Source organism: Siniperca chuatsi, linkage group LG20, assembly GCF_020085105.1.
Source record: "Siniperca chuatsi isolate FFG_IHB_CAS linkage group LG20, ASM2008510v1, whole genome shotgun sequence".
Classification (NCBI taxonomy): Eukaryota; Metazoa; Chordata; class Actinopteri; order Centrarchiformes; family Sinipercidae; genus Siniperca; species Siniperca chuatsi.
The window spans coordinates 2778127-2803478 of record NC_058061.1 but is presented as its reverse complement, the minus strand read 5'-3'; the positions used below and the strand labels follow the sequence as shown (position 1 = coordinate 2803478).

Here is a 25352-nt window from a genome sequence, read left to right as displayed (position 1 = left end):
CAAAAGACTACAAAAGCACTGTCATGTAAGACAGAAAACATGAAAGGCACAACTGCAAAGCAACCAAGCTGATGGAAATGGGGATGTACAGATGGATGATGGGATATCCTGTTAAGGAGTTTGGACACCAAGTAAAATTTTTTCGTATTTTTTAAATTAGTCATTGTGATGCACACAGATGCATTTTTTCCCCCTCAAAAGCAAAACTGTGCACTACATAATTACATGTACATACTATACTTACTATACAGGTAAAGTTAATTCATGAGTTCATGTCGTTTAAGCATTTTGTTGGATGCTGAAACAATTTATGACAGATGTTTTGGAGTTGTAAACATCTGCAGAACACATTTACTTTTTAATGTCTAATATTTTCAGACGAAAATAACGGTCTTGGTTCACAAAGGCCTTCACTTATATTCTGCAGTTGTGTAATAATTGAACGTTTAAGATGAATAATAGACTTGTACGTTCATTAAAGCTTCAGAATTATAGCAGGAAGTAGATGAACCTCTCGGCCTTGAACATCCGTGATCTTAAAGCGGTTGGAATGAGATCATTGTACGAATTATGGCATTAAAGCTGAATGGAGGGACAGTAATGAGTTTTTCACTATTTAAAATTACAGTGGGCACACAAGTTCAACTGAGATTCAAAGAGACACAGGGAGGAAAAATAAAATCATGAAGATCCAGAAGTGTGAGGAAGCACCCAAAAAGGTCTCCCCATGAATAATGAATGCTGCTTTTATATCCTCCTTATTCGCCTCGCATATCCCTGTTTTACCCTCCTCTCACCATCTCTCGCCCTCTTCCTTCCTCTCATACTCTGTTTCAGTCCACGCCTGCTATCTTAAGTCACATCAGGTTAAAGGAACGAAAAGGATGCAGTGATCCAGGGGTAACGCTCTCGTCACACTCCCCGGCATGTGACTGGGTCTACAACTAAGACAACTTCGCGCAGAGCGCGACAATGATATACAGGCCTGTCTTACTTAATAGGTAGATGTTCCTACCTGTGTATCTGCTAGAAGTGGGCCTTCAATTCTCCCTTATGCAAATTAGCACTAAAGGTAAGTCTATAATGAGCAGAACCAGAGCTGATCCAACACACAGAGCTGAGAGAGATGGGAAAATTGTTCCTCACATCCTGCTGGAAGCAGCAGTCAAACAGGAAGATTTTTCATTAGCATTGTAAATATATTGAGGGCTTATTATGAATGGAGAGCAAATCCACCTCGCCATGTGTGCTGTTGTGAATATCAAATGCCAGACAAATTTGTGAATTTATTATTTGCTCACAGCGGTGCAATATAAAAACAACCGGAGAGTCTTTATCTTTCCTGAATGTGAGGGAAACAAGAGATTAACCAAATGAGCATGCTGTGACAAACATGCAGAATTAATTCTTCCCAAATTATAATGTATCTGAATTTGGGGTGATAATGCATCAAATGAGCTCCAAACTGCAGTAAGAAGTAGACTATTGCTCTGGTTTTAGGATTTAAGTACTTTAAGTACTGAATTACTGGAAAAATGGCCAAGTGTATGTGCGTATGTCGAGTTTCAGGTTGGTCATCAGCTGCTTCTGCTCTACAACACGAGCCATTCCATTCACCATCTGCTTGAGCAACCCCCCTCCACCCCACCAGGGGCGCTACAGCCACTACGAGGACTCACCAAGATCCTTAGAGCCTTGACTTTCGCTGGCCATCTCGCCCATCCGCACCAGAGCGTCGAAGTAGCCCTTTGCAGCATATGTGACACCTGGAAACATGGAAGCATTGGGCATCAGATCAAGGGTGCGGAGTTGAAATTATGTCTTCTTCAGCTCTGCAACCCTCTCCTACAGCACCCCCCAGATAGGTAAGGTTGGGCATGGGAAATAAAGAGCGACAGGCGGAAATGGAGACCAGGCAGGAAAAGAAAAAGCTCTATGGAGGCAACTACAGGAAACAGAGAAAGCTATAGGGACTAATCTCAAGCACAACAAGTTAAAAAAGGAAAGGAAAACTTGACTTCAGCACAAACTACTTTGGAGTAAACCTTTTTAGAGGATTAGTTTACCCAAATTACAGAAAAACATTTTCTTTCTTGCCCATTGTGGTATCTAGCCATGCAAACAGCTTAAAAGTTCTGATCTGTCTCTGAAACCTCTGCCATCACAAGGATTGGGTTTTGGTAGTCGGTTCCATTTTGGATTAGATTCCAGGTTGGTGAAATACATGGAATTGCTAAACTCAGAGGCCAACAAATCTTATATCAAATCTTTTATCTGTACTCCCTCTCATTTTATTACAAAGTGCAACGTACAAAACAGTCAGGTAGCAGGCATCCCATTTTTAGCTGGCACAGACCATCAATGATGCCTGTTGAAATGACATCAAAATGACGTAGCTAATTAACGTTAAATCCATGAGTAACTTCCCTAAAGGCCATTGTCTAGTTAATATGCTCTCTGTAAGCTGGAGTCTGCACTCTAAAAAACTTTCTTCATCTGTTTAAGAAAGAAGCACCACTGTGCAAGCAGGCAGTCAGACCAAAAACAGTCCTGCATTAAAACAATGCAAGAGGCTGCGCTGGAGGGGATCATGTTATTTGAAGTACAAGTGAGACAATGAAATATACAATTCAGGAAGTCCAATTTGAGTAAAAGATTCAAGCACACACACAAGTTTGAAGGCTTATCAAACACCAAAACACTGCACAGCTGTTTATGTCAATGCAGTGTTGTTGAGTATCTGAACATAGCACCACTCTACGATCGCGACTGACTGTTTAACAGTTCAGCACGACCAACAGAGTAATGATTCGTCTGTAGTGTAATTATCTAGCTGATTGTGTCACATCAGTTTCAGTAGTTAAAATCTCCCAGTAAATCTTTCATGTAAATCAATATTTTAATAGTTTAATCTGTGCTACTTGAAGCATTCAAAAATGACATTTCAGCAGATAAAAGAAAAAACTATCTACATGGCTAGATACCACTAAAGGTATGAAAAAAAATATGATTTTGTAATTTGGATAAACTGAATCTTTAAAATCCTTAACAGCGCCATCTTAACAACTCCCCACTTGAAAGTATGCGGACAAAAAAAGCGTTCCAGAGCAATGATGTCAAAGCACTCTGCAATTCAAATACTGTATGTAAGCAATTATTCTCTGCGGTGCATTGTCACACAAGCCAGGGACACTGGCTGAGACATAACGGTGACTCAGGCCTTAAAAACGCAGACAAGATGGCCTCAAGCAGCAGCGACGATGAATTAAAGCAGGTCAGGGGTTAGCCACAGAGGGACTGACAGCCATGATGACAGAGGACATGTCCAGTCGGGAGATACATATGGATGAGGGCTGAGTTTATTACAGGCCCATCATGTTGATGGGTGTTTGTGCTTTGAACTGCCAGAGGACACTCATGCAGAATCCCCAAGAGAGGGGAAAAGTGACAAAGTATTTATATCACCACATGGAAAACAATGTAAATCTATTCTGAGTTCAATTTCAGTTCTACTTCTAGTTGTTTTTGTGACGTGGGTCCACAGAGACACTGAGGGAAGCGCACTGCTATGCAAGTTATTGTTCTGAAAATGAAGACGGCATCTGGCTGCTCAGTCTGTAAACATACTTAATTTAAATTTCTTTAATAAGACAATTTTGAGATGACCTCTGAAATAGCTTGGCCTGCTTACACTTCCTTATCAAAACCATGAACGAGAGATTGAGAGAATGAGATAAAAGCTAGTAAATCTCTAAACATCGGTGCAACCCTCCCTGGTAAGCTATGACAGAGAGACAAGCAAAGGTCCTTTTCTGGCTTTTCTTAAGCCTGGTTTGAGTTAAGCCTAGCTGGGATATAAGAGTGTGAGAGAGCGAGGAGATGGTGGTGAGGCTAAGACGGCTGGGTGAGCACAGCTAATTTAAATCGATGTCTGGAGAAAACCCAGCCAGGAGGAGAGCGGGGCCAGGTGAGGCAGACTAGCTTGAGCGGATGCTTTGCTTGACTGTCAGCTGAAAAGTGACAGAGAGGGAGGAAGGTAGGAGAAGAAAGAAAGGAAGGTATGCCTGTAGAGAGGAAGAGAACAGTAATATAAAGCCAATACAGAGCGGAGAGTGTCAGTGTAAATGAAAACAAACAAGAAAGTCTAAATCAGATTAGATTGGTGATATGTACTCCATCTACCGTCCCACTAAAATCAGGTCTTCCACAACGTCAGTCAAATCTAACCGCACATTCCCTCCCAGTAAGCAATGATTTGATGATTTGCAGGTCGAAAGACATCTAGACATCTAGGTTAAAACTGGGCTAAACGTTAGTTTTTCGGTTTCTATAAATTACATATAACTTTTCTTTTGACGGTGTTTCAGTGACTATATTTGGTGTGTAGTTAGTGTAGTTTGGACCTGCATCACACTGAAATTAGTGCTCAAACGATTACTCAGAAGATTTAGACAACAATATTGATAAATCATTTAAATTATTTATTAAGCAAAAATGGTTCCTGGTTCCAGCTTCTCAAATGTGAGGATTTGCTGCTTTTCTCCGTTTTATAGCCTTGTTAATTGAATATCTTTGTAAAGTCCAGAACAGAAACACAAACAAGTAACAAAACAAGCAATTTAAAAAAAGACTTGGGTCACTTTGGTCTCTGGGAAATTGTGTAATTTGTGTATAATCATTAGTTGTACACCTAGTTGAAATTAAATCATTTAAATTCACTTAAAAAATAATTGTTATATGTAATCTAGATCTCTCTCTTTGCCAAATGTAACCCAGTTTTAACCTAGAGTAGATGTCTTCTGACCTTCAAATTACCAAATCAGCTCACTTTCCTTGCACACATGTAGCCTCTCCCAGGTCAGATGTTCTCTCTGCCCCACAACATTTTCCAGCCTCACAGCTTCCGTATGCTATAGTGCGACACTAATATGAAATAAAGATTTTAATTAAGACTGAATTCCATCTAAGCACCACATCCCAAACCACAGTACCCACATCCAGTCCAATCAAGCCCAAATGCTTTTAGACTCAAACACACAAAACAGAACAAGTCAGCTTCCTCCCTCCATCATGTAGGTTTTCACAGTCCCCAGAGATGCAAACCTGCCGCCCCAGTTCTACTTAAATAAATAAATAAATAAACAGAGGCTGCACTGGCATTTTTCCTGTGACAATAGATGCTCGCCTGTGCCCAGCCCTGATCTGCACTGCTCTAGTCTAAACCCTGCCTCTGTGCCTGGCATTGATGAAGTGTAATCCCCACTCAGGGAGTCGCAGGGCTATTTTTAGCCTTATCTATCAGACTGGAGTGAGGCCTCCTTTCTTGGTCTTGTGGGCTGCTGAGTCTTCCCTGAATCTCCCCTCCAAGCACATGAAAGAGAGCCCTGCTCAACAGTGTGCACACAGCATACCAAGAAAAGCTCACCATCAGTGAAAAATGTGATACAATCCCTATAACCTCCTCCCTGCAGAGTGACATGAAAGAGCGGAGTGGAAAAGAGGTTTTCTTATCAATAAATGAGCTCAACATGCTTGGAGGCTTGTCTTATCGGATGACATGTACATGGCAATGCGCAGTACGTTTCCAGCCTAATCTGAAAGCATGAAATATCTTAATCAATGCTGACTGGGTGACTCTAATCGAAGACTATGAAATACTTACAAGCTGCTGGACATTCTTCAGGACAATGAAGAAGACTGTCTATTTATGTCACATATTTCATTTCCTCCTCCTTTCTGAATATTTCTCTCAGTCTTTTCCTCTACCGCCTCCTGGTTTTTTATTTTTTTGTTTTTTTTTTTACCCCGTCTTCTTGTCCTGGATACCGGCTCGGTCTGTTCTCGTTTCCTTGGACCCGTGGGGGGGCACCGTTATTCTCGCGACTCCTCCTGTTCCACTTCCCATTGGCTTATGCTCCACTTAGCTCCCCTAAGACATTTCCAGTGCTTTTGTCTTTAACCTTGAGCCACTGCTGCATGTACACCTCAATCTCTCTCTCACACACACACACACACACACACACACACAGAGCTATGCAAACACACCTGTGCAAGCCACAAAAAGCAATGACAAAGGACCTACAGTAGAAGCGGACATTTAAGATCAATGAAATGGTGTTGGAACGAGTAAGACGTGTGGACATGGACATCATCACAGAAGATGAATCAGAGGACATCAACCCCAGAGTGTCATCTCCAATGAGGATTCTGGAGGGGACTCTGGCTTGATACAGACGTCAACAACACTTGAAACTGAATATCTGTGTCGTCATCACACCACATCTCTACTTGAGATAAATTAAGAAGATATAAAAGCAGCGCCAAAGTGCTGGGTCAGTTGGCAGACAGGAAGAATGAAAGAAGGACGAAGACAGAAGGAAAACAAGAAATGGTTGGTGTACTCACTGGTGAGCGCCTTCTCGTAGCTTTTTCCCATGGCTATGAAGTTCCGCAAGCAGGGGTTGAACTGCTCCATGATGGACTGGAAAGGGGGGGGGGGACACAGCAGTTTGATTAGTCAAGTAGCAGGAACGATACTGATACATACACTGATGTGAGCTACAATGACAGAGCACCACTCTTTACTGGGGCATGAACACACACACACACACACACACACAGTCCTACACACAGCAGAGTCAGCTGAGCCAACCAGGAGGAAGAGCAGTGCAGCAGGGATTCATTTCAAGCTCATGGTGAGGACTGGAGGGATGAAATAGAGGGAAAAAGAATGAGAACAAGAAAGAAAGAGAGAACAAGTCACTCAGGGAGGTCTTATGGTGTGTTTGTTTGTGGACGGGGGGGGGGACTGTTTCCTCTCACCTCCCCTGCTGTCTCTATTAAAATAAAACCTGGTTTTGGCTGCTGACTCCCTCAGCTCAGCAGCAGACCTGGACCCATCGCTGTTTCTCTCCATCTTCCTTACACTCACTGAACTCTGGCACACTGCTCCTGCTAATTGCTTTTTTTAAGGGTCAGTTCACCCAAATTATAAATAAAACACATTTTCTCACCTATCTCTGGTGGTATCTAGCCATGGCATCATCAAATCTCAGAGCCAGATCTCAAAACCTCACAAATAAAACCCAAACTATTTGTATGACTATACAACTGGAGGTAAGAGAGTCTTTACCTACCTACCTATAGACCCGTAGCAACATTTATTTATCATTCATCATATCATGTAATTTAAAACAGGTCATTCTGTGACAAGCACAGCTCAGAAAGTTCTTCGGCAAAAAACAGAAATGCTGAAACTACACGTTACACGATTTTCAACCAGAATTCATTTTTATTGACTGTAGATCTCCTACATTGATTTTTTGGCCACCTGGGGGCAGGTGAACAATCTGTACACACAACATTGACACATTATCATCTTATAAAAAGGTGTTATGACACGTTAGCAAACAATTGCCTATTTTATTACACATCCAGCAGAAACAGAAACAACATACCTTCATTTGGAGTCATGTTTCTGCTTGTTTTCAAATGTAAGCCCAATATTCACTCACTTATGGCTCTGTTTTTGTCTTCACCAATTCGTGAGAAAAATATCTGGCTCTTCAGCTACTAAATGCTCCACTATGTTCTCCAGCTAATTTTTGCTGGAAACAACTGCCTGCTGCTGCTGGAAATGAGGTTGATGCTGGGTCGAATGATAATTCTCTGTGGATTTGTCACTACGAGCGACCCCTTTCACATTAAACTTAAAAAAAAAAAAAATTAATTAGTGCAGCTTCAATATTCACACCATAACATCTAAAACTTGATGGGTTTTTTCTTGTGTGGCACTACAATCCCACACCAGTGTTCTATTCAATAAACCATTGATCAGAACAGACAATTCTTAATAGTCTCAAGTCACCAAATCATGTAGGTGTCAGCTGTAACACTTGTAAAAAAAATTTAAGTAAAGTATTTTACTGGGAAAGCACAGAGAGGGAGGAATAACTCAACCGCCAGGAACAGCGAAGAGAACGAAGACAGATCATGTGATTAGATAGTTTTGTGATCAGATTCAAAAGGCAGCAACAAGAGATGTGACTTTGCTTCTTGCATGATCCAGTTCTGGGTGATGAGAGCAACAGGGAGAAAAGGCACAACCAGAACTGAATTATTCACGACAGATACACAACGACACATACATAAACATATATTTAAAGCAAAATATGATCTAAAATCCCCCCCCCCTTTCATGACAGATGACCAAGTATCAGTCAGCACACAGGCAGGAGTGTGTCCACAGCAGAACACAATAAACAGAGGCCTGAGCCTTCATTAACAAGTGAAGGAAAAGTCAAGAAGAAATGTATAATGAGTTTTACTGCCTCTGTCTCTGTGCAGTGACTCAACCTCCCCCTCAGTCTAAGCTGCCCTTTCACTTCTGCTGTATCTCCAGAAAAACCCAGCAATTTAAAAGCCAGCAATTCTCTCTTTGACTTTCTTTTCTAACTTTGGATTGTCAAACAAGCAGCAAAGGATGGAAGCAAAGAGAAGGTAAAGGGAGTGAGGGATGAGTGGGAGACGGAGGAGGATCTAAGACAGAAGAAAAGATGAGGGATTTAACATTGTAATGACAAGCAGCCTTTGAATAATCAAGACCTTGTCACACCAACATTGAAAATGATGTTTTGGCAAAATCAATTAATTCCAATGGAATTGCTGTGATCGGTGGAGTCACTCGAGGGGGCGAAGAAAATATGCACAAACGATGTTGGTAAATAGCAAGCGGTCTTGAAAGTGGTGACATTTGAGGCAACGGAGAGCCAAAGAGTCCAAAATGGAGGAAGCTATTGTAGCTTATTAGCTGCACCATCCACTTTTCATTTAACTTCCTCTGTCAGAATAAAAACTGCACCACAAAAGAGGAATGTTTTGCACAGTTGAATTGCACAAGAGTTGATGGTACAGTACAAATATGCCGTTTGAATAAAGCAACCGTTAGCAACTGAGCTAACAAGCTATTATGACTGACTAGTGCTAGCATGTTCCCGGCTGGCTAGCTCGTCAGCTAGCACTTCATCAACTAGCCCTGTGAGTAGTCAATACGACACCAAGCATCTAGAACCACATATTTTCCAAAGACGTGCAGATGAATTTCACTGTGCCACTTTTCTTTCTTTTATTCAGGACTAGTTCAGTTAAAAAGGCAGCACAGTGTTTTTAAGTTGAAATAGGTAAAATTATTTTAGAGCATGGGAGGAGGAGAAAAGTAAATAGACTAAAGAGGACAGAGAGAACAGAAGAATGAGCATAAGGCAAGGGGAGGAGGTACATTTGAGGTTGACAGACATCTTTTCGTGGCTGTGCGCTACGAGGGATGCCTGCTAATGCCCGTCGGCTGACGCACAACAGTCACCTTGGTACACAAACTTCACTATGACTTCAAAAAAGGGAAGTAAGAAGTAGGGCAGGACGACACAGGGGTGCAAGAAAAATAGGCCGACTGCCCAGTGAATGACGAGAGAGAACGACGAGAGAGAACAGCTTCAAGGTGCTCGAATCAGGTGGGGGGAAAAAGAAGCTTCGTTTAGGAAGTGAAGAGGAGTGGGATTGAAAGGGGCTGATAAATACATCATAAGTGGAAATGGATTTTGATCTATGTGAGGTTGAAGTTGACTTAAGGCAATTTTTGGATGGAAAACTGGTTGTACTTCTGATCAAAAGCACCCTGCTGTGGATTCTCAGGCAAGATTTTTTCTAACCTTTCTCCACTGCCACAACGTCTAATCACACACACACACACACACACACAGGAAAAGAAAAAAAGAGGTTGGCAGTGTTTCTTTGTGCATTTCTGAGGACAAACAAACCTATTTATACACTGATTCCCTCTCGCCCCTTTCTCCCATCTCTGGGTGTATTTTCTGTTACGTAAGGAGACGGCTGCTGAACAAACCGAGTCAGTAGAAGCGCTCTAGCAGTAGTAATCATGGCTGTACCACCACTTGGCAGGAAGAAAGGGACGATCAACAAAAGAATAAATATAGAAGATGGAGAGCGGCCCGGTTCTCAAGTCTAAAATCAACAGATGTACAGAGAGAGCACAGAGGAATGTCTCTGTGACTAGGTGTGTGTATGTACATGTGTTTGTGAGTGCTTTCATGCCTATGAGTGAGTGAGTGATGAGGTGTGTTACGTAATCACAGGTTTGGACAGGTTTGGCCTCATACATGGCATTCTTCCACTGAGTCGACGTGGCCGTTGTTAATATACTTCCAGTGTTTCAGATGTAGTTACACACACGTTTGGCGAGAAATATATTGGTCTAATTAAGATATTAATTTTTTTTACTGTTTTCAACTTGACTACCTTAAAACTTCAATTATAGCCTGGGCTTTTATTTGCTTCAAATCACCTATATACATCTGCCTATATTTGGGACAGGTGTCTATATAGGACAAGCCTTTAAAAGCTTTTGCTCAGCAAAGATAGGAAATACTATCTAATTGTATATTTAAACCAGTATGAATATTCCTTGTAATTAAATTCCCACAATGTGGCAGTATTAGGCAGGTAAATTAGGCAAAATGGACAGGCATTAGGCAGGAGGACTCTGCATCACAGCTTATGAACTATCTCAAGCGGGCGACCCGGTGCCCTACCAAAAACAGACCTGGCGTCTAATTGAGACCCGTGTTTATCTGTCGGATTCAGCACTGTTTAGAACAGGGGTGGCTGTGACTTTGAGGTAGAGCAGGTTGTACCTGTACCTGCCATCAGTGCTACACCAGTACAGTTAATTTACCATTGTCAAAATGTGTAGTCACACCCAGCCAGTTAAAGGGATCAGTGTCTAATTAGGACTCTGGCTTATTTTGTTTTATACCGTAAAACTTTTACAATTAAAAGCAAACTCCTCAAACCATTGTGACTGATATGTTAACCATGGCTATGGAAAATACTTGGGTGACACCTGCCATCCAATAAAATCATATAAGAAGACTCAATGGAGGAAAAGTAAAATTTCTTTACCTCCACCTTATCACCATATATTTGAGAGAAGGCCTAGTGTGTATTAACAATTTCTAATGGAGTAGTTCAACATTTTGGGTAATACGCTTATTCACTTTCTTGCAGAGAGTTAAGATGAGAAGAAGATAAATACCATTCTTATGTTTGTTCGCTAAATATGAAGCTAGAGCCAGCAGGAGATTATTTGAGCTCTGCATAAAGACTGGAAACAGGTCAAACGGCAAGCCTTGCTCTGTCCAAAGTTCAAGGTCACAAAATAACACGTTATACTTATATATTTGTTTAATCTGTACACAATCAGAAATGTAAAAATTACAATTTGTGCTGGCTGTTTTGTTTCAGGGTGGGCTGTAATTGGCTAGCCACATCGTTGCAACACAACACAGAAGACATTGACCATTGACAATTTAATGTTCAATGTGTTTCAGCCACAAAAGTCTGCACATGGACTAACAGTAGAACAGTTAATTGCACTGAATATAAGTTTGGTGCCAATTTTAAGTTCTTGACCTTTTTCAAATTCGGTTCAGTCGGTACTGGAAGTGTACAACTCTGCCCTTCACACACATAAACCATGTTACAGCAGTGAATAATATTGAGAATAGACTCTTCTGATCAACGCCGAAACAGACTGCACCTGTCAATCACCATCAGTGCTGCCCTGCACATGGTAATGGTGAACTAATTCATGAGTTTTCCCCTCATCACAACATGCTCATACGGTTTAGGGGATCATTTAATAGGATCATTAACTTGGCCGGTCCTGGCTTAATCCAAACACAATCAGCTGAGCTTGTTCCTTCAGCAACAGGGACTGAGGCTGATTAGCATTCCACTGAATGAAAGACCATATTTGACTGAGTGCATGGGAAATGAGAGGGATTACTGTGCAAACGCTGCTTTGTCTCACTCTGTCCGTGTGCTTCGGTCATGTGTTTTAATTGACTCGCTAATCACCTCGCAAATTAAATGCCAAAACTTGATAACACCACAAGGATTGTGTTATCACATTGCAGCATTGGGGAAATGCTCTCATGAATGCTCTTCATCTCTGATCAACACAACTGAATGTTATCTGGAAGCCAAATACAAGCATAATAACAAATGGTACATTATCTTCTACTCTGTTGAAACACTCATCTAGATACAAACAATGATAAAGATACTCCAACATTTCTGTTTATTGATCTCAGTAAGATTCTGCCCACAGATTATGATACAGTTTTTAAATCAATCCATACTGCAGCTTCAGTGTCACCAAAGCAGCATTTTTTTAAATGTCCTGGCTCCTTGACAGGAGCAGACTAAATGCCACAGCGGAGCTAATCACTGAACACTTTGAAATCTACCATGAAGCATATCACTGATCTCACAGGGAAGATAGAAATATCATACAAATATTTAACTGACTCAAGACCAAAGTGGAATTAACCTTTTGACGGAGAAGCGTGACAACAAGTTGGTTTCAACTTCTCAATAAAAATAAAGTAATATATTGTATTTTATAATGAAGTTAGCATTTTGGCATCTTGACGGAAAAAAAACACCTCATAATTATAAATCCAATCAAAGAGCGCTTTGATTTGGATTTGATAAATTAATTAAAAAGAAAATTAATCAATGACATTTATCAAGCAAAAATTCCTAATATTTTCTTTTAGCAGCTACTGAAAAGTGAGGATTTGCTGCTTTTCTGTTTTATATCATCATAAATTTAATATTTGAGGTTTTGAACTGTTGGTAAAATAGGCAATTTGAAGAGGAGGTCATAATTGGCTTCCACAAATATCTGACATTTTATAGTGTATACAATTAAACAATTAATGGAAAAAAAGCAGAATCACAGATAATTAAACTAATCATTAGTTTTAACCTTAAACTCAAACCTGAGCAGCAAAATACAAACACGAGCCCAGTCCTACTGCAGCCTTTCAGGTAATGTGGCGGATTGGAAGGATGTGAACGACCACATGCCATCTCACACTGACATGTTGTTGGTCTGGCCAGCATCTGAAATATTTATCCTCACGAGGAAAAGAAAACAAGCTTCTCTACGTCTCACCAAAGGATGTTTCGGTTGGTCGGCGAGGCAGAGTGTGACTGTGTGTGTGTGTGTGTGTGTGTGTGTGTGTGTGTGTGTGTGTGTGTGTGTGTGTGTGTGTGTGTGTGTGTGTGTGGCTGGAATAAAATTCTGTTTGTGTCAGTTAACTGTGTGTTCATCTGTATGTGTAGTTGTTCACAGTGCTGGCAGGCAGGACTGGCTGCCATGTAGCATCAGTTTTTGCAGGAGAGATGATGATGGGCCTAAGATTGTTTTGGGTTTTTATGGGGGGGGGGGATTCTTCAGTGTTTTGCCATTGGAAGCTGCTTATGAGCAGCACTTGAATTTTTTTCTTTGGGAAAAGAAAGTATTCTATATATTTTATCTCATGAGGTTTGACAGGGAGCCCTACCAACAGGCCTTCATACCTAAACAACAAAAGTATGGGTCCGTCATATGGTCGTTTGGCACTGGCAAAGCACTCATATGACCATTCCAAAAATCTAGAAGCATAATGAGCGTTTTCTGATCTGCCAGTTTTAGGGTTAACCTTTGGTTACAGTTAGGCAATAAAACTACTCTGTAACAGTCAGGAAAACATGGTAGTCATGGTTAAAAGAAACCAACGCCGACTGTCAGTATGCGACAGGACGCAAACCACAGGCTCCTATTTCGAGTCACACACTTTGTACACCCAATCATCCACCCAAAATGTTGACTTTTTGCAAATGTCATGTTACTGCAGCCTTTGCTTCTGACAGAAAACAATAATTATTCCCACCACAAGAGGCTGTTTGTCAGGAGCATTAACATAGGTCTTTTTTCTGCCGAGGACGTGTTACAACCTCCATGCACTAACATATCAGTCCAAAACTTTGAGTCTTAAACAAATAATTTGAATTTTTTTTCAAAACAGGGCTGAATCCGACAAATTAGCTGTAAACACTAATTTGGGGATGTTTCCCCTGAACAAAAGAGTTCAGTAAATCAGATCAATAAAGTATTTCTGATTCTGAACCTATTCGGCCTTTGAATACGCTTACCAGCCCAGATTCTTCTATTTGACACCAACGATTCCAAGTCATGTGTGGCTACGAATAACAGTAATGGATAATTTAGCAAATTATATTGTTTGTTTTTTTCAATCTCAAACTCCAAATTCAAACTGGAACTGTGAACAGTGTTAAAATACGTGATACTAATGTAGCTGGAAGAATTTGTGTGTAAACACAATTGGCCATGCCTACACTGGGAGTCAATGTATCTTGTTCACAATTAAACATCTTGGTACAGACTTGTTTGAGAGGTGTGATTAGCAAGTACATCTGGTGAGAGACATTATCCCCATTAATTACAAATAAATAAATGTTGAACTGCTGTCTGACAACCTGTTTTTGTGGACTGTAAAGCTTCTCTGATGTTCTGCATCCAAACCAGTTTTACAGTGTGCCAAAGTTTCAGGATCAACACATTGGTTTTACATTACACTCTGCAATGCATGATCATGAACGACGGTTTATATCCCACTAATCCCGCTGAAATCCAGCGGTATTTCACTTTAGGTGCCACCGTGGCCATAACAGATGGCTAATGTGAGGAGAGGGAGATTGAATAGGTAGTAACCAAGGTTAATAGATCCATTAGAGGAACATGGCAGTACATGGACATCATGTCCCATGACAGGTGAGTGATGTTAAACAGAGCCAGAGGTTAAATAAGCTATTAATAATAGAATAAGAGGCAAAAAAATGGTAAGTGGCAAGTTAAGGTGTATTAGAATCAGAAATACTTTATTGATCCCAGAGGGGAACCTCTTTAAAAACACACTAAACAATAAAGATTAACACACACATTAGAAACATGTACTTTTGTGTAAAAACTAATTAGTAAAACCAAAATCTAAAAATACTTCACACTAAACTTTGGATACATGTATTTGAGCACTCATTAAATTTGTATACAGTGAAGAACCCAAGCCCTGTCAGTGTTAAATCCCCTAAAATCCCTTAAACTGGAGACGAATGTACTTGTTGGTATCTCTAATTTGGGATGCTGCTCTTGATCAGTCAAGGAAGGAAAGTAAGGAAGCAGAGACTAAAAGTAGTAAGGAAATAAGGTAGGACAGAAAGGAATGAAGAAACTAGGAAAGAAGGTAAGAATATAGTACAAAATTAAGGAAATACATAAATGGTAGAATGGAAGGAAGGGAGATGTGAAAGGTGGAGAGTAGGAGAGAAACTAAGGGGGAAATAAATACAGAAATTATGTTGAAAATAAAATCTGAAGCTGCAAATGAAATCATAACTCCATGTATCAAGAAAAGTACAATATGTAGTGGAGAAAATTTAGATGCCATCCAAATTTTTAAATGTTAATAAATAAATATATAAAGCACAATTACAGCAGTATTGTGGGCCTACATGAGCAATCCTACGATCCAGTAGTTACTTCCCACACAGGTAAGTACACTCACAGCTAAACCACTTGAGAGAACAAAGGTAAGAAAACAAGCATGTATGAGTGTGTGTGTGTGTGCGCGTGTGCGTGCGTGTCAGTTGGCGGCAGGAGACCAGTGTGTGGTGTGAGTCAGAGCCTACATAAACAGCAGCAGTTTCAAATCATGTTGGGGCGTAAATTACTGTAAAGCCGTGCCAACCATGTGGCACCATTAGAACCTGCTGCGCCACTCGCTGCCAAACAGATTAACCAGCAAGAAGGGACCTGGCAACCCCAGCAAGAGGGAGGGACAGGGACAGGCCAGGTGGAGAGACAAAGACAGAATGAGACAAAAATAACAACAACAACTGAGTGGAAGCTGGCTTCAGGCAATGGATTCATATTTCTATTATCTGTATTTACACAATAGCCACTAAAAAAAAAATAATAATACTATTTTCTGACACCTAAAACCTTTCTCCTATCAACAGCTTAACCATTGTTCGAAAATCAGTGTGTAAAGTATGTTAAATGTCAGGTACCAGGAAGTACTGATTTGGTGATTTGCAAGTCAAAAGATTCAGTCGACGTCAGTTAACATTAGGTAAAGTTTTTTAGATGACTAGTAACCGTTGTTTCAACAGTATTTCTGTGCATTTCAATGGGAAACAGGCCCTAAATACACATTGAAATATAGTCATTGAAATTCTGTCAAACAGCAAATGGTCATTGTCCAAAGGCAATGTTTTTAAATTTTGTATTGTAGGGATTTAGGTTTTCTCCACACATTCCAGCCTAGGAGACATAGTACTGAAATCATGTTTTTGACTATCATGAGACATGAAAAGTCTCTACAGAAACTAAAGGGGCACTCACATCTTGCTGCAGGGTTAAAGTTATTCTGTGGTCACGAGGAGCTTTCATCATATGATATCATAAGAATATATTTAATAAAAGTACTGACACGAGCCTGATAAATGGGTTCAAGCCTGCATGATGTTCTTTTTCCATCCACACTAAAGTGAGATCTCCATCTCTTCCTTAATTTCTCCATAACTAAGGTAATTTCCTCCTCTCAACACGCAGGATTCAACGCTGGAACTGCAGGAGGAGACATCATGTGAAGTTCAGTCACTCACATATAAACAAACAAACAAACAAACAAACAGTCTCTGGAGAATCTCAATGGAAACTGGAAAAAAGTGAACGAGAGGATGCTTGTGGACCCCCACCCTCGCACCCCAAAAAAACATTACTCATCATCACTGAAACTGTTGACTCTGTGGTGATTACAGTGAAGTTCACGCTTTGTTCTCCTACTGTTTAGACGGGTGAGAACTACTTGGAATATGAAGGTTAACCTGATTACACACACACACACACACACACACACACACACACACACACACACACACAGGAAAGGTCATTTTCTCTAGGTGGTCACCCTGGAAACAGGGAGGGCTGCTGGGTTGTGTTTGGCAACCACTCACAAGTCAAGGTGACCCCTTGTCATCAAGTTTTACTGTGTGTGCGTAAGCATATGACATCCCCTCTCCATAACCTGCCACCACACTCTGTTTCTCACCATGAACAAGTGTCAGCTGGTGTATAAACACTCATCACTCACACGCTTACATACAGAGCAGAAGCAATTTGCGGTCACCACATGGCGTTTTCAATCAAACTTCTTCTTATAGTTTATATTTAGAAATGTTATTTGGTAACTTAAATCCCTGCGTATGAAACCCTGTAATTGTCCAAACAACAACTTAAGTTAGATGCATCAGTTACTACAGTAAGTGTGTGTGTGCTTTGTTATCTTACTCAATAGCAGTCCAACAAAGCCATTTTGTTTGGTTCAAGCCACATTCCACACATCCTGCTGTTTTGTTCTACTGTGTGCTTTATCGGAAACGTCTACTGATAAACAGAGAGATGTTTTTATTCTGATTAACCCTGACGGAAACAGTGCAAATTATGTAACCAGAAGTATAACAAGCTCCATTTAAAGCTTATAGTTTCAACAAAAATCAGGAGAAAAAAAAAAAAAAAAACGTTTTGAGTTACAAATGTTGCAATCTAAATGAACCAGTCAGGCAAAGTGAAAGAACGTGCTCTTAATGATAGAAATGTATGTGAAGGTTTGAATATATGTAATAAACATGTTACAGAGTCAAATTCAGCGGTGTTTGTTTCACCTCACCTGCTCATTCACAGCTTATTACTGAAAGCAGCTTGTTGTTCCAGATGCCTCCAGGCAGCCCTGCAGCACAGCATGGATATAGAGGAACCCACAAACATCTCCTCCACAGGTGAAATCACTAATCAACAATGGAAACTCAGAAGAATATACTGTAGGTTACTTGTAAATGTATAGTCAATATGTTATACATTTATTCTTAAAAATGTATAGTGTATCTAGGGATCTCTAAGGACTAGACTGTGAAATAGGGCATATTTGTATTTGTTTGCCATCTTCCTATGAACTGCTGCACTTACTGGGATTAAAATAAATTTTAAGTAGCATGTTTGAAATTGACAATATTGTGCATCTGCAGTGCTGAAGCATCCTCATACACACACACACATATAGACAAAACAAGGTATTTATATATTGCATATTACAGCATCATTTCTTGGATCTACAGTAATTGCATATGTATGGTAATTACATACTGCATGGCAGCCTCTTTATTTAGTCTAATTCTGGTGTTTCAATTGTCAGCTAGGGCCATCTTGGATTATATTGTATTCATCTAAAATGTATACTTATTGTAACTCTTAAGTTATTGTTAAACTGCGTACAATGGTTGCTTTTTAGTGTAAACTGAACTGAGGTCTATGTAGGTTTTAAATCACATGATCTGGATCCTCTATGACACATTTAATCTGTCGCATAATGGATGAGCTAGCCAGATGAAGAACACAAGAAACATGCTGCAGAAGTGTCCGTATACTTTTGGCCACATAGTGTAACATTCTTAAACCAATCCAGAGCTGAATATTGAAGCAAACTCATTTCTTATTTTGGATTCTTTCTTATTATGCCTGCATAATGGACACAAATTTAAAACATCTCAATATAATGTAGCCCAGTACAGCACCACCGTTAACTATCACCTCAGTAAAAGCCATTAGAGATCCCCACAGCATTATATACTGAATGTGGGAGTGATAAGCTGATGTATATGCATTATGTCCATTAGTGTTTCGCTGCTGTCCCTCATTCTGTTTCCCAGGAAATGGGCATTATTTGCTTCTGCTCAGTCAGTGTGACAATCACCGTGCTAAAGCTGCACTGCTTCAATGCCCTCAGGAGATGGAAATTCAGTGCCTATCTGCTGTGTGTGTGTGTGTGTGTGTGTGTGAGAGAGAATTCAACCCAATTTCCCTTTCAGATGAGCGCTTATCTGTGTACAGGCGAGCCGAGGCAGAGGAAGAGTCAGCGCCCCCTATTCCACAGATGCAGCTTTAGAAGTAGACAGGAGAGAGGGGGCACTTCCGCCGCCATATATGGAAGTGCTGGAATTCCCCCCCGTGACAGGGCAACCCATCTTATATTCACCTCACGTTCGGCTCATACCACAGGAAAGCTGACGGGGTGGTGGGCGAGGCGAGAGCGAGGAGGTGACGGGAGGGAGGACGATCATCATTGTCTCAGAGTGACTCATCTGATTTGGTCTACACAACCCGTTTTGCATTTACACACGTACATGTGAATGAGTATATGCTCACACAAACACGTGTGTGTACCATGAAATTTGATAGGATGCAGCCTAGTAGAGCCGTGAGATAATGGTGCATTTTAGCTTTAATTCCCAAGCACACCTTTTCATCCCTCCTTTTCCCCTTCCGACCTCAGATTCCAGATTGAATTTCTGTATCTCTGTATCTACATCTCCAATTAAAAATACACACACACAACATTGCAGCAGGAAATTCCTGCTTTTTCTTTCCCCCTTAATTTCAGTCTAATTAGAGTCAGAAAAGAACAGTGGATCCACTCTCGGGTCTCCTCTACTTCCATTTAGCCTGTTCCATCCTGTCTGTCTTTGGAGATCTGTCCCAGTAACTTTCCTTTTATCCTTTGCCAACCTCCTGCTCCCTGACAGCCTCCACCTCTCCTGCCCAATCTCCCTCAAGCCCAATAACTTACAGATGTGCTGACATACTGCACACATACAGCAGATGCCAACAGTTATGTTGTATGACAGCTATGAAAGCTGTGTCATAACAGAGCAGTTGGTAAAAATCTAAATAATAAAAAAAAAGGACAGCACCATACACTCCTGCACCGAGCTGATGCCTTCTGGATGTTGATTTTGCGTCCAGTTTGTGCATCAAGACAAATATTCAATTCATGTGAAAAAGTAAACAAGCTATACAGATGATGCTCACTAAGAATTGTGTTATAGACATTATGTATCATCATGTTTTTCTATGAACAATACAGTTTGGAGTACTAAATCTTGAATCTGTAGCTGTAACAATCTTCCAACCATTAGGTGAAAAGGAAAATGGCTGGACTACAGCATCTTACACTTCTGGATACATTTTGTTCCATGTTGGTGTATTTTCCTTATTCCCACAGATAACTGGCCAAACGTGCACAATAATATATGATGTTGAAGCATTTCTAGCCCCAGCTACTAGCCAGCAAAAACATCAACTACCGTGCAAGAGAAAGGTCTTCTTTCTAAACCCACCACTGTGAGCCAGCGTTGAACAGACAGAGCTCCACCACATCACAGAAGAGGCAACGAATAAATAAAACAGTTTTCCAACTGTCAGCAGTCTCAATAAAACTGAATGACATGCAGCTGTAACACATCTTGCCGATATTAATTAACCATTTGATGGATGGATGGATGGATGGATGTATGTATCAGAATTGGTGAGAGTTCTCAATAAAGATCAAAAATACAATGCTTAATGCAGGTTAAAGTGCGCAGCTGCAACACTGTACCCCTTGCTACCTTTCTGCACTGCTCCCCTCTTACATAACACAATCATACACCCCACAACACTGTCAGACCGCGTCATGATGACACTCGCAAACACGGCTGCTGCCCAAAGATCAGTAACAAAGCACAAAGCTAGAACAAGGCCTGTAGCTTGAGGAGGCACAGTATTCTGCTGGGACAGAAGCACAAAGCCGGCGATGTAGCGCCGAACACAGACAATAGAGGTGAAAGCAGTGTGACTAATCAGAGAGGAAAAATCACTGGTTTGAAACAATCACACTGGAGAAATCCTGCCTGAGCAGAGCATTTGGATTCAATATGCTTCCTTCTACATGAGCACAGAGGCTAGATGCTTGGTTTCACCTCAAATGACCTCAAACATGAACAAAGGAAAACGTACCAGAGCGGCTCAATCTGCCTGGTCGGTACGGAGGTTGCACATGACACCAAGGCATATTTTCATAGCGTGAAAGAGGGAAGAAAACATACTGATGGAGCTTTCTGCCAAAAACCCCTCCTTTCCTTAGTCCATCCACTGCTACACTTTCTTTTCCCCAACAGATGCCCTGCCTCTCACCTGCAGCGCTCTGCCTGTAACAGCTGTCTGCTACCTTACAGGCTGGAGAACACACAACCAACAGGCTATAACTCTGACAAGACAGCACACTAGATCACAATCCAAAGAAATCTTATGAAATACTGGCTGTGGTCATGGTACAAACTATATAAACAATATAACTGTATAAACACTTTGTCTCAGTAGGTTTGAGAAAACGTGGAAAACTACTATTATTGATTGTAATTCTCAGTTTTTTTTGTCCACTGGGCTAAGAAATGAAAAGGCTCTAGACTGAAGAAAAAAAACCTGAACAGATTGTACTTGTGACTGTGGGGATAAAGTGTTCTGTAGTATTACTCACAACCCCCCACACATTGGACAAAAATCCCTCCCTTGAGAACAAATAGTTTTGGCTTTGCATGAGCATTGCCATAGCCTTGTGAAGATTGGACTTAAAAATATATGACAATATTTACAGAGGGATTTATGGCGCCAAATCACTTGAGGATGCTCCCTGTTGACAGTTAAGCAATACAAATGCATCATTCCTGTCATCTTAAGATGAGATTGATACCGTACACCAACTTTATAATGCTGCACGTAATTCGATAGCTTCTGTAAATAATAAGCTTCATAACTATAAGGGAACGTGATTTAGATGGCAGTGAATTTCCTACAGGAACACGGAATCACTACCGCCCAGAAAACAAGCTGAACAACCCCGCCTCTGCAAAATTACTTTCATATACAACAAATTTGGCAAGTTTTGTAAGAAACATACCACCAAGATGATGTTTTTTTAACAACATAACGAGGAAACATTTATATTGATTGTATCTAGAGCTGCAGCTCAAGATTATTTCCTTTACAATTATCTCCATAATTTTTTCGTAAATGTCAGAAAATAGTGAAAAATGCAAGTTTTCAGCGTCTAAGGAGACCTCTTCAAATGTCTTGTTTTATCCAACAAACTGTCCAAAACCCAAGATATTAAATTTAAAATAGAAAAGCAGCAAATCCTTCACATGTGAGAAGCTGGAAACAGCAAATGTTTGACACGATTATTAAAATTGTTGTTGATAAATCAATGACAGGTCTATGCTGAAAATGAGCAGGACTGCTTGATGGCAATGTTGGACTTTCAGGATTTGCACTGAGTTGATACAACTTTGATATGTTTTAAGGGTTTTTTTAGTTGGTATTTAAATAATAATTAACCAAAAGCTAACATTCCTATCTGGTTATTTTAGTAATAAGCGATTTCTTCATTTTACATACAACATACATTTTCATATACCAGAATAGACGGTTTTATCAATATCAGCCACACCTGATACTATCTGGTCTTGGAACTCCAGGAGATCCTCCATGTAGGTAGAAGGACTCAGACACACCAAGACATACACAGTACAAAAGAAAGCACGAAAATCAATCAATTGACCAGCTGATCTCTCTACAATCCACTCTTTCCACTGAACACATCAAACAATTTCAAACCAGCCTCGCCCTGACACTCGAGCTTCATTCAACAAACCGAGCCTGCAGCACTGTTGGGATTACAACGCTACACTCCTGAACAAACACACAGATGGTGCTTGTTCAGCAACCACAACAACCTGAGGAAACACAGTTTAACCATAGTCAGTGGGTAACCAACACATCTCTGTGCAGCATTTAAAACTTCAATGAACCAAATCCAGAGGGACAATTTACTTGACGTTTCAAATACACACCCAATGATGAATTCCCTTCATAATTTGCATTTTCTGATGTGAAATTGTGTATCATTACAGAGCCAGATACAGTGCAAGCCACTCTACAGTACAGTTTGGGTGCTGAAACACACACACACACACACACACACAGTCGTGAGACACTGCCCACACATACTCTCATCCGCCAGTGTGAGTCATCCAAAAATTACATTCAGCATCTCTTGTTTCGGCAGCAGAGCGGTGGGGTTAAGGCTTTGGTCCTCTATTGTTGAGTTTGAGTTATTGTATTCTGGCAGCTAATAGTTTAACAAACAAAGAAAACAAACAGCATACGGAGCTGCTGAAAAACAAAATCCTTGTTTATCCAGGGAAGGGCCATGCTCAGTTCATATCGTTAGAACCACCTGGGAATAATTCAACCGATCTAATGAATCCTGCTTGTAACCAACTATAGCAGCTGCCATTTAAGTACCTTGCTCAATGTTACGTGTTGAGGAGAATTATTCAAATATCTATTGACAAACCCTCATGTTTTACCACTTTCAATATGAACTTGCAAAAGCTCCAGACGAACTTTCTCCAATTGTAGCACAGATGAATCCGCCACCATGTGGCTAATTAAAAACAATCAATGTTTTGACTCACAACTTATTAACACTGAGACAAAAGCAAAACATTTTTTGTCCAGGATTCCTTAGATTAAGATTAATATTTCAGTATAGGCTACACCAATTTCAGACACTTTCTTTTCAATAACACAAATTTCATCCAATCTTTACCAGATTTGGTACATAAAATATTTCGAGGAGTCCAAAAAAAAAGTTAATTTGTTGGGTTTTTTTAGTAGATAGGCTACCACCTTTCAATATCCTTGCTAAATTCATCTGGGCATGGTTTATTTTACTTAAACTGACAAATCTTCTCATGCAATTTCAACCAATTGCACATTTCAATTAAGATAATTACGATAGCATTTCACCTGTAGGTGGCGCTACAGCAAGATTGTAATTTAAAATGGCCATAACTCAGTGTTCAGGATTTTGCGCAAGTCATCCTTGTGATAAACCCTGACATTTCCCGACAGTATTTAGGTATATCCAAAACTTATGTCCAACATCAGCGAATCAGCATGATCAATGTTTGTGTTCTGAGTTAATGCAGATTAAAAATTTGCAAACATTTTCTAGCATTAAAGCATTAAAGTCAAATATGGACTGATGCGTTGGCGGAGGTATGCACTGAGTACTTTCTGCTTGACACTGTGATTTTCTGTTCTGTAATTGATGTTCATGATCCCCATCTTGAGGCTGCATCATTTAATCGCTGACATTTGCCATCTCTACCTTCTCTCCTCAGTGGAGAAACAGACTTGAGTATTATCTAATGGGAGCTGGCACCTCTGGGCCTCTTCATCTTCCACGCTTTAATGAATTAATAAAGACCTGTTATTTTCCTCTAAACACAGCCCCACACAAAAGCTCACCTCCTTCATCGGATCGGCTCAAAAACACCCCGGGGCCCCACCACTGCAGCACCTACTGCCACACCAGCGAGCATCAGTCTCCTACAATCAGCACCCAGCAACCGGTCAAACTGGCAGCGGCGCTCTGCTTCTCCTCACTCCTGCTGACTCCATAATGATGCAGCCTGCTGATGACAGGAAGAAACCCCACTGCTGCATTTCTGCATGATGGCATTTTCATCCTCGACCCTTCAGCAGAGCGTTCTCGCTAAGACCGACAGCTTCCCTCATATTCTTTTCCTTCTTAACAGGGATTTTCATTGAAGCTGCAACTAATGGTCATGTGTTTTTTTATTGATGAATCCGTCTTTTATTTTTCCAATTGATCGTTTAGTCTATAAAATGTCAGAAAACAGTAAAAAACGCCCATCACAAATTCTTAGAGCCCAAGCTAGCGTCTCCAAATAGCTTGATTTGTCTGAACAGTCCATAACCCAAAGATACTCAATTTTTAAATGATACTACAGAGAAACTCAGCAAATCCTCACTATTGGAGAAGCTGGAAACAGAACATCTTTTTTTGTTGATGAAACAATGATTCAATTATCATACATTTTTTGTCAATCAACTAATCACTTCAGTATTACTTTTCATACAAAAACTTCCTCCTTATACACCACAGTACCAGCAACAATTCACATTAATGCAGATTCTGTCTCCCTCTTCCCTCATCATCTACCTCCTCCTCCTCTTTTCTGTGGCTACTCTCCAGCTCCGGCCATTAACGATCCAAAGAAATATCCCACAGGTCACAACATCAGGCGCCTACTCCTTGTGCGCCACTGATCCCTCATTAGAGCCTTTTCAGAGAAAGAAAAAGTCTGTATTTTCATGTAGCTTCCACAATCTGAAATGACTCCCTATCAATTTCTTGGTAGCCTACATTCTCATGTCAAGTTATACCATCCTGCCTCTGCCACACAAGTAACCGTGAACTCTCGCTGACCCGACCTGCGTACATCTTTGGCTCAGTAAGCACACATGCCCTTCTCCTCCTGCATCAGCCAACACCTCTCCTGTACGAAGAAGCTTATAGGCACTCCGGCTCGCTGAGCGTTTTTGTCGGAGGAGCGTGGAACAGTGACAAGTTTCCTCACATAAAAAAGGAAAACCCTTGTCGTGCTTCAGCTGCTGAAAT

The 25352-nt window shown here is 40.5% G+C and overlaps 1 protein-coding gene across 7 annotated transcripts in view; it reads right to left on the bottom strand.

Moving 5' to 3' along the window:
• The window catches only part of baiap2b (BAR/IMD domain containing adaptor protein 2b), a 75081-nt gene that overhangs the window by 48111 nt on the left and 1618 nt on the right, over positions 1-25352 (bottom strand). For 5 of the 7 annotated variants that reach the window (XM_044179518.1, XM_044179519.1, XM_044179522.1 and 2 more), the window contains exons 2-3: positions 6406-6481; positions 1680-1766 (exon numbers count right to left, since the gene is read on the bottom strand). In XM_044179518.1, coding sequence (XP_044035453.1) covers positions 1680-1766; positions 6406-6481 — 163 coding nt within the window. The remainder of the gene's footprint in view (positions 1-1679; positions 1767-6405; positions 6482-25352) is intronic. The other 2 variants (XM_044179520.1, XM_044179524.1) reach the window with 1 other exon arrangement.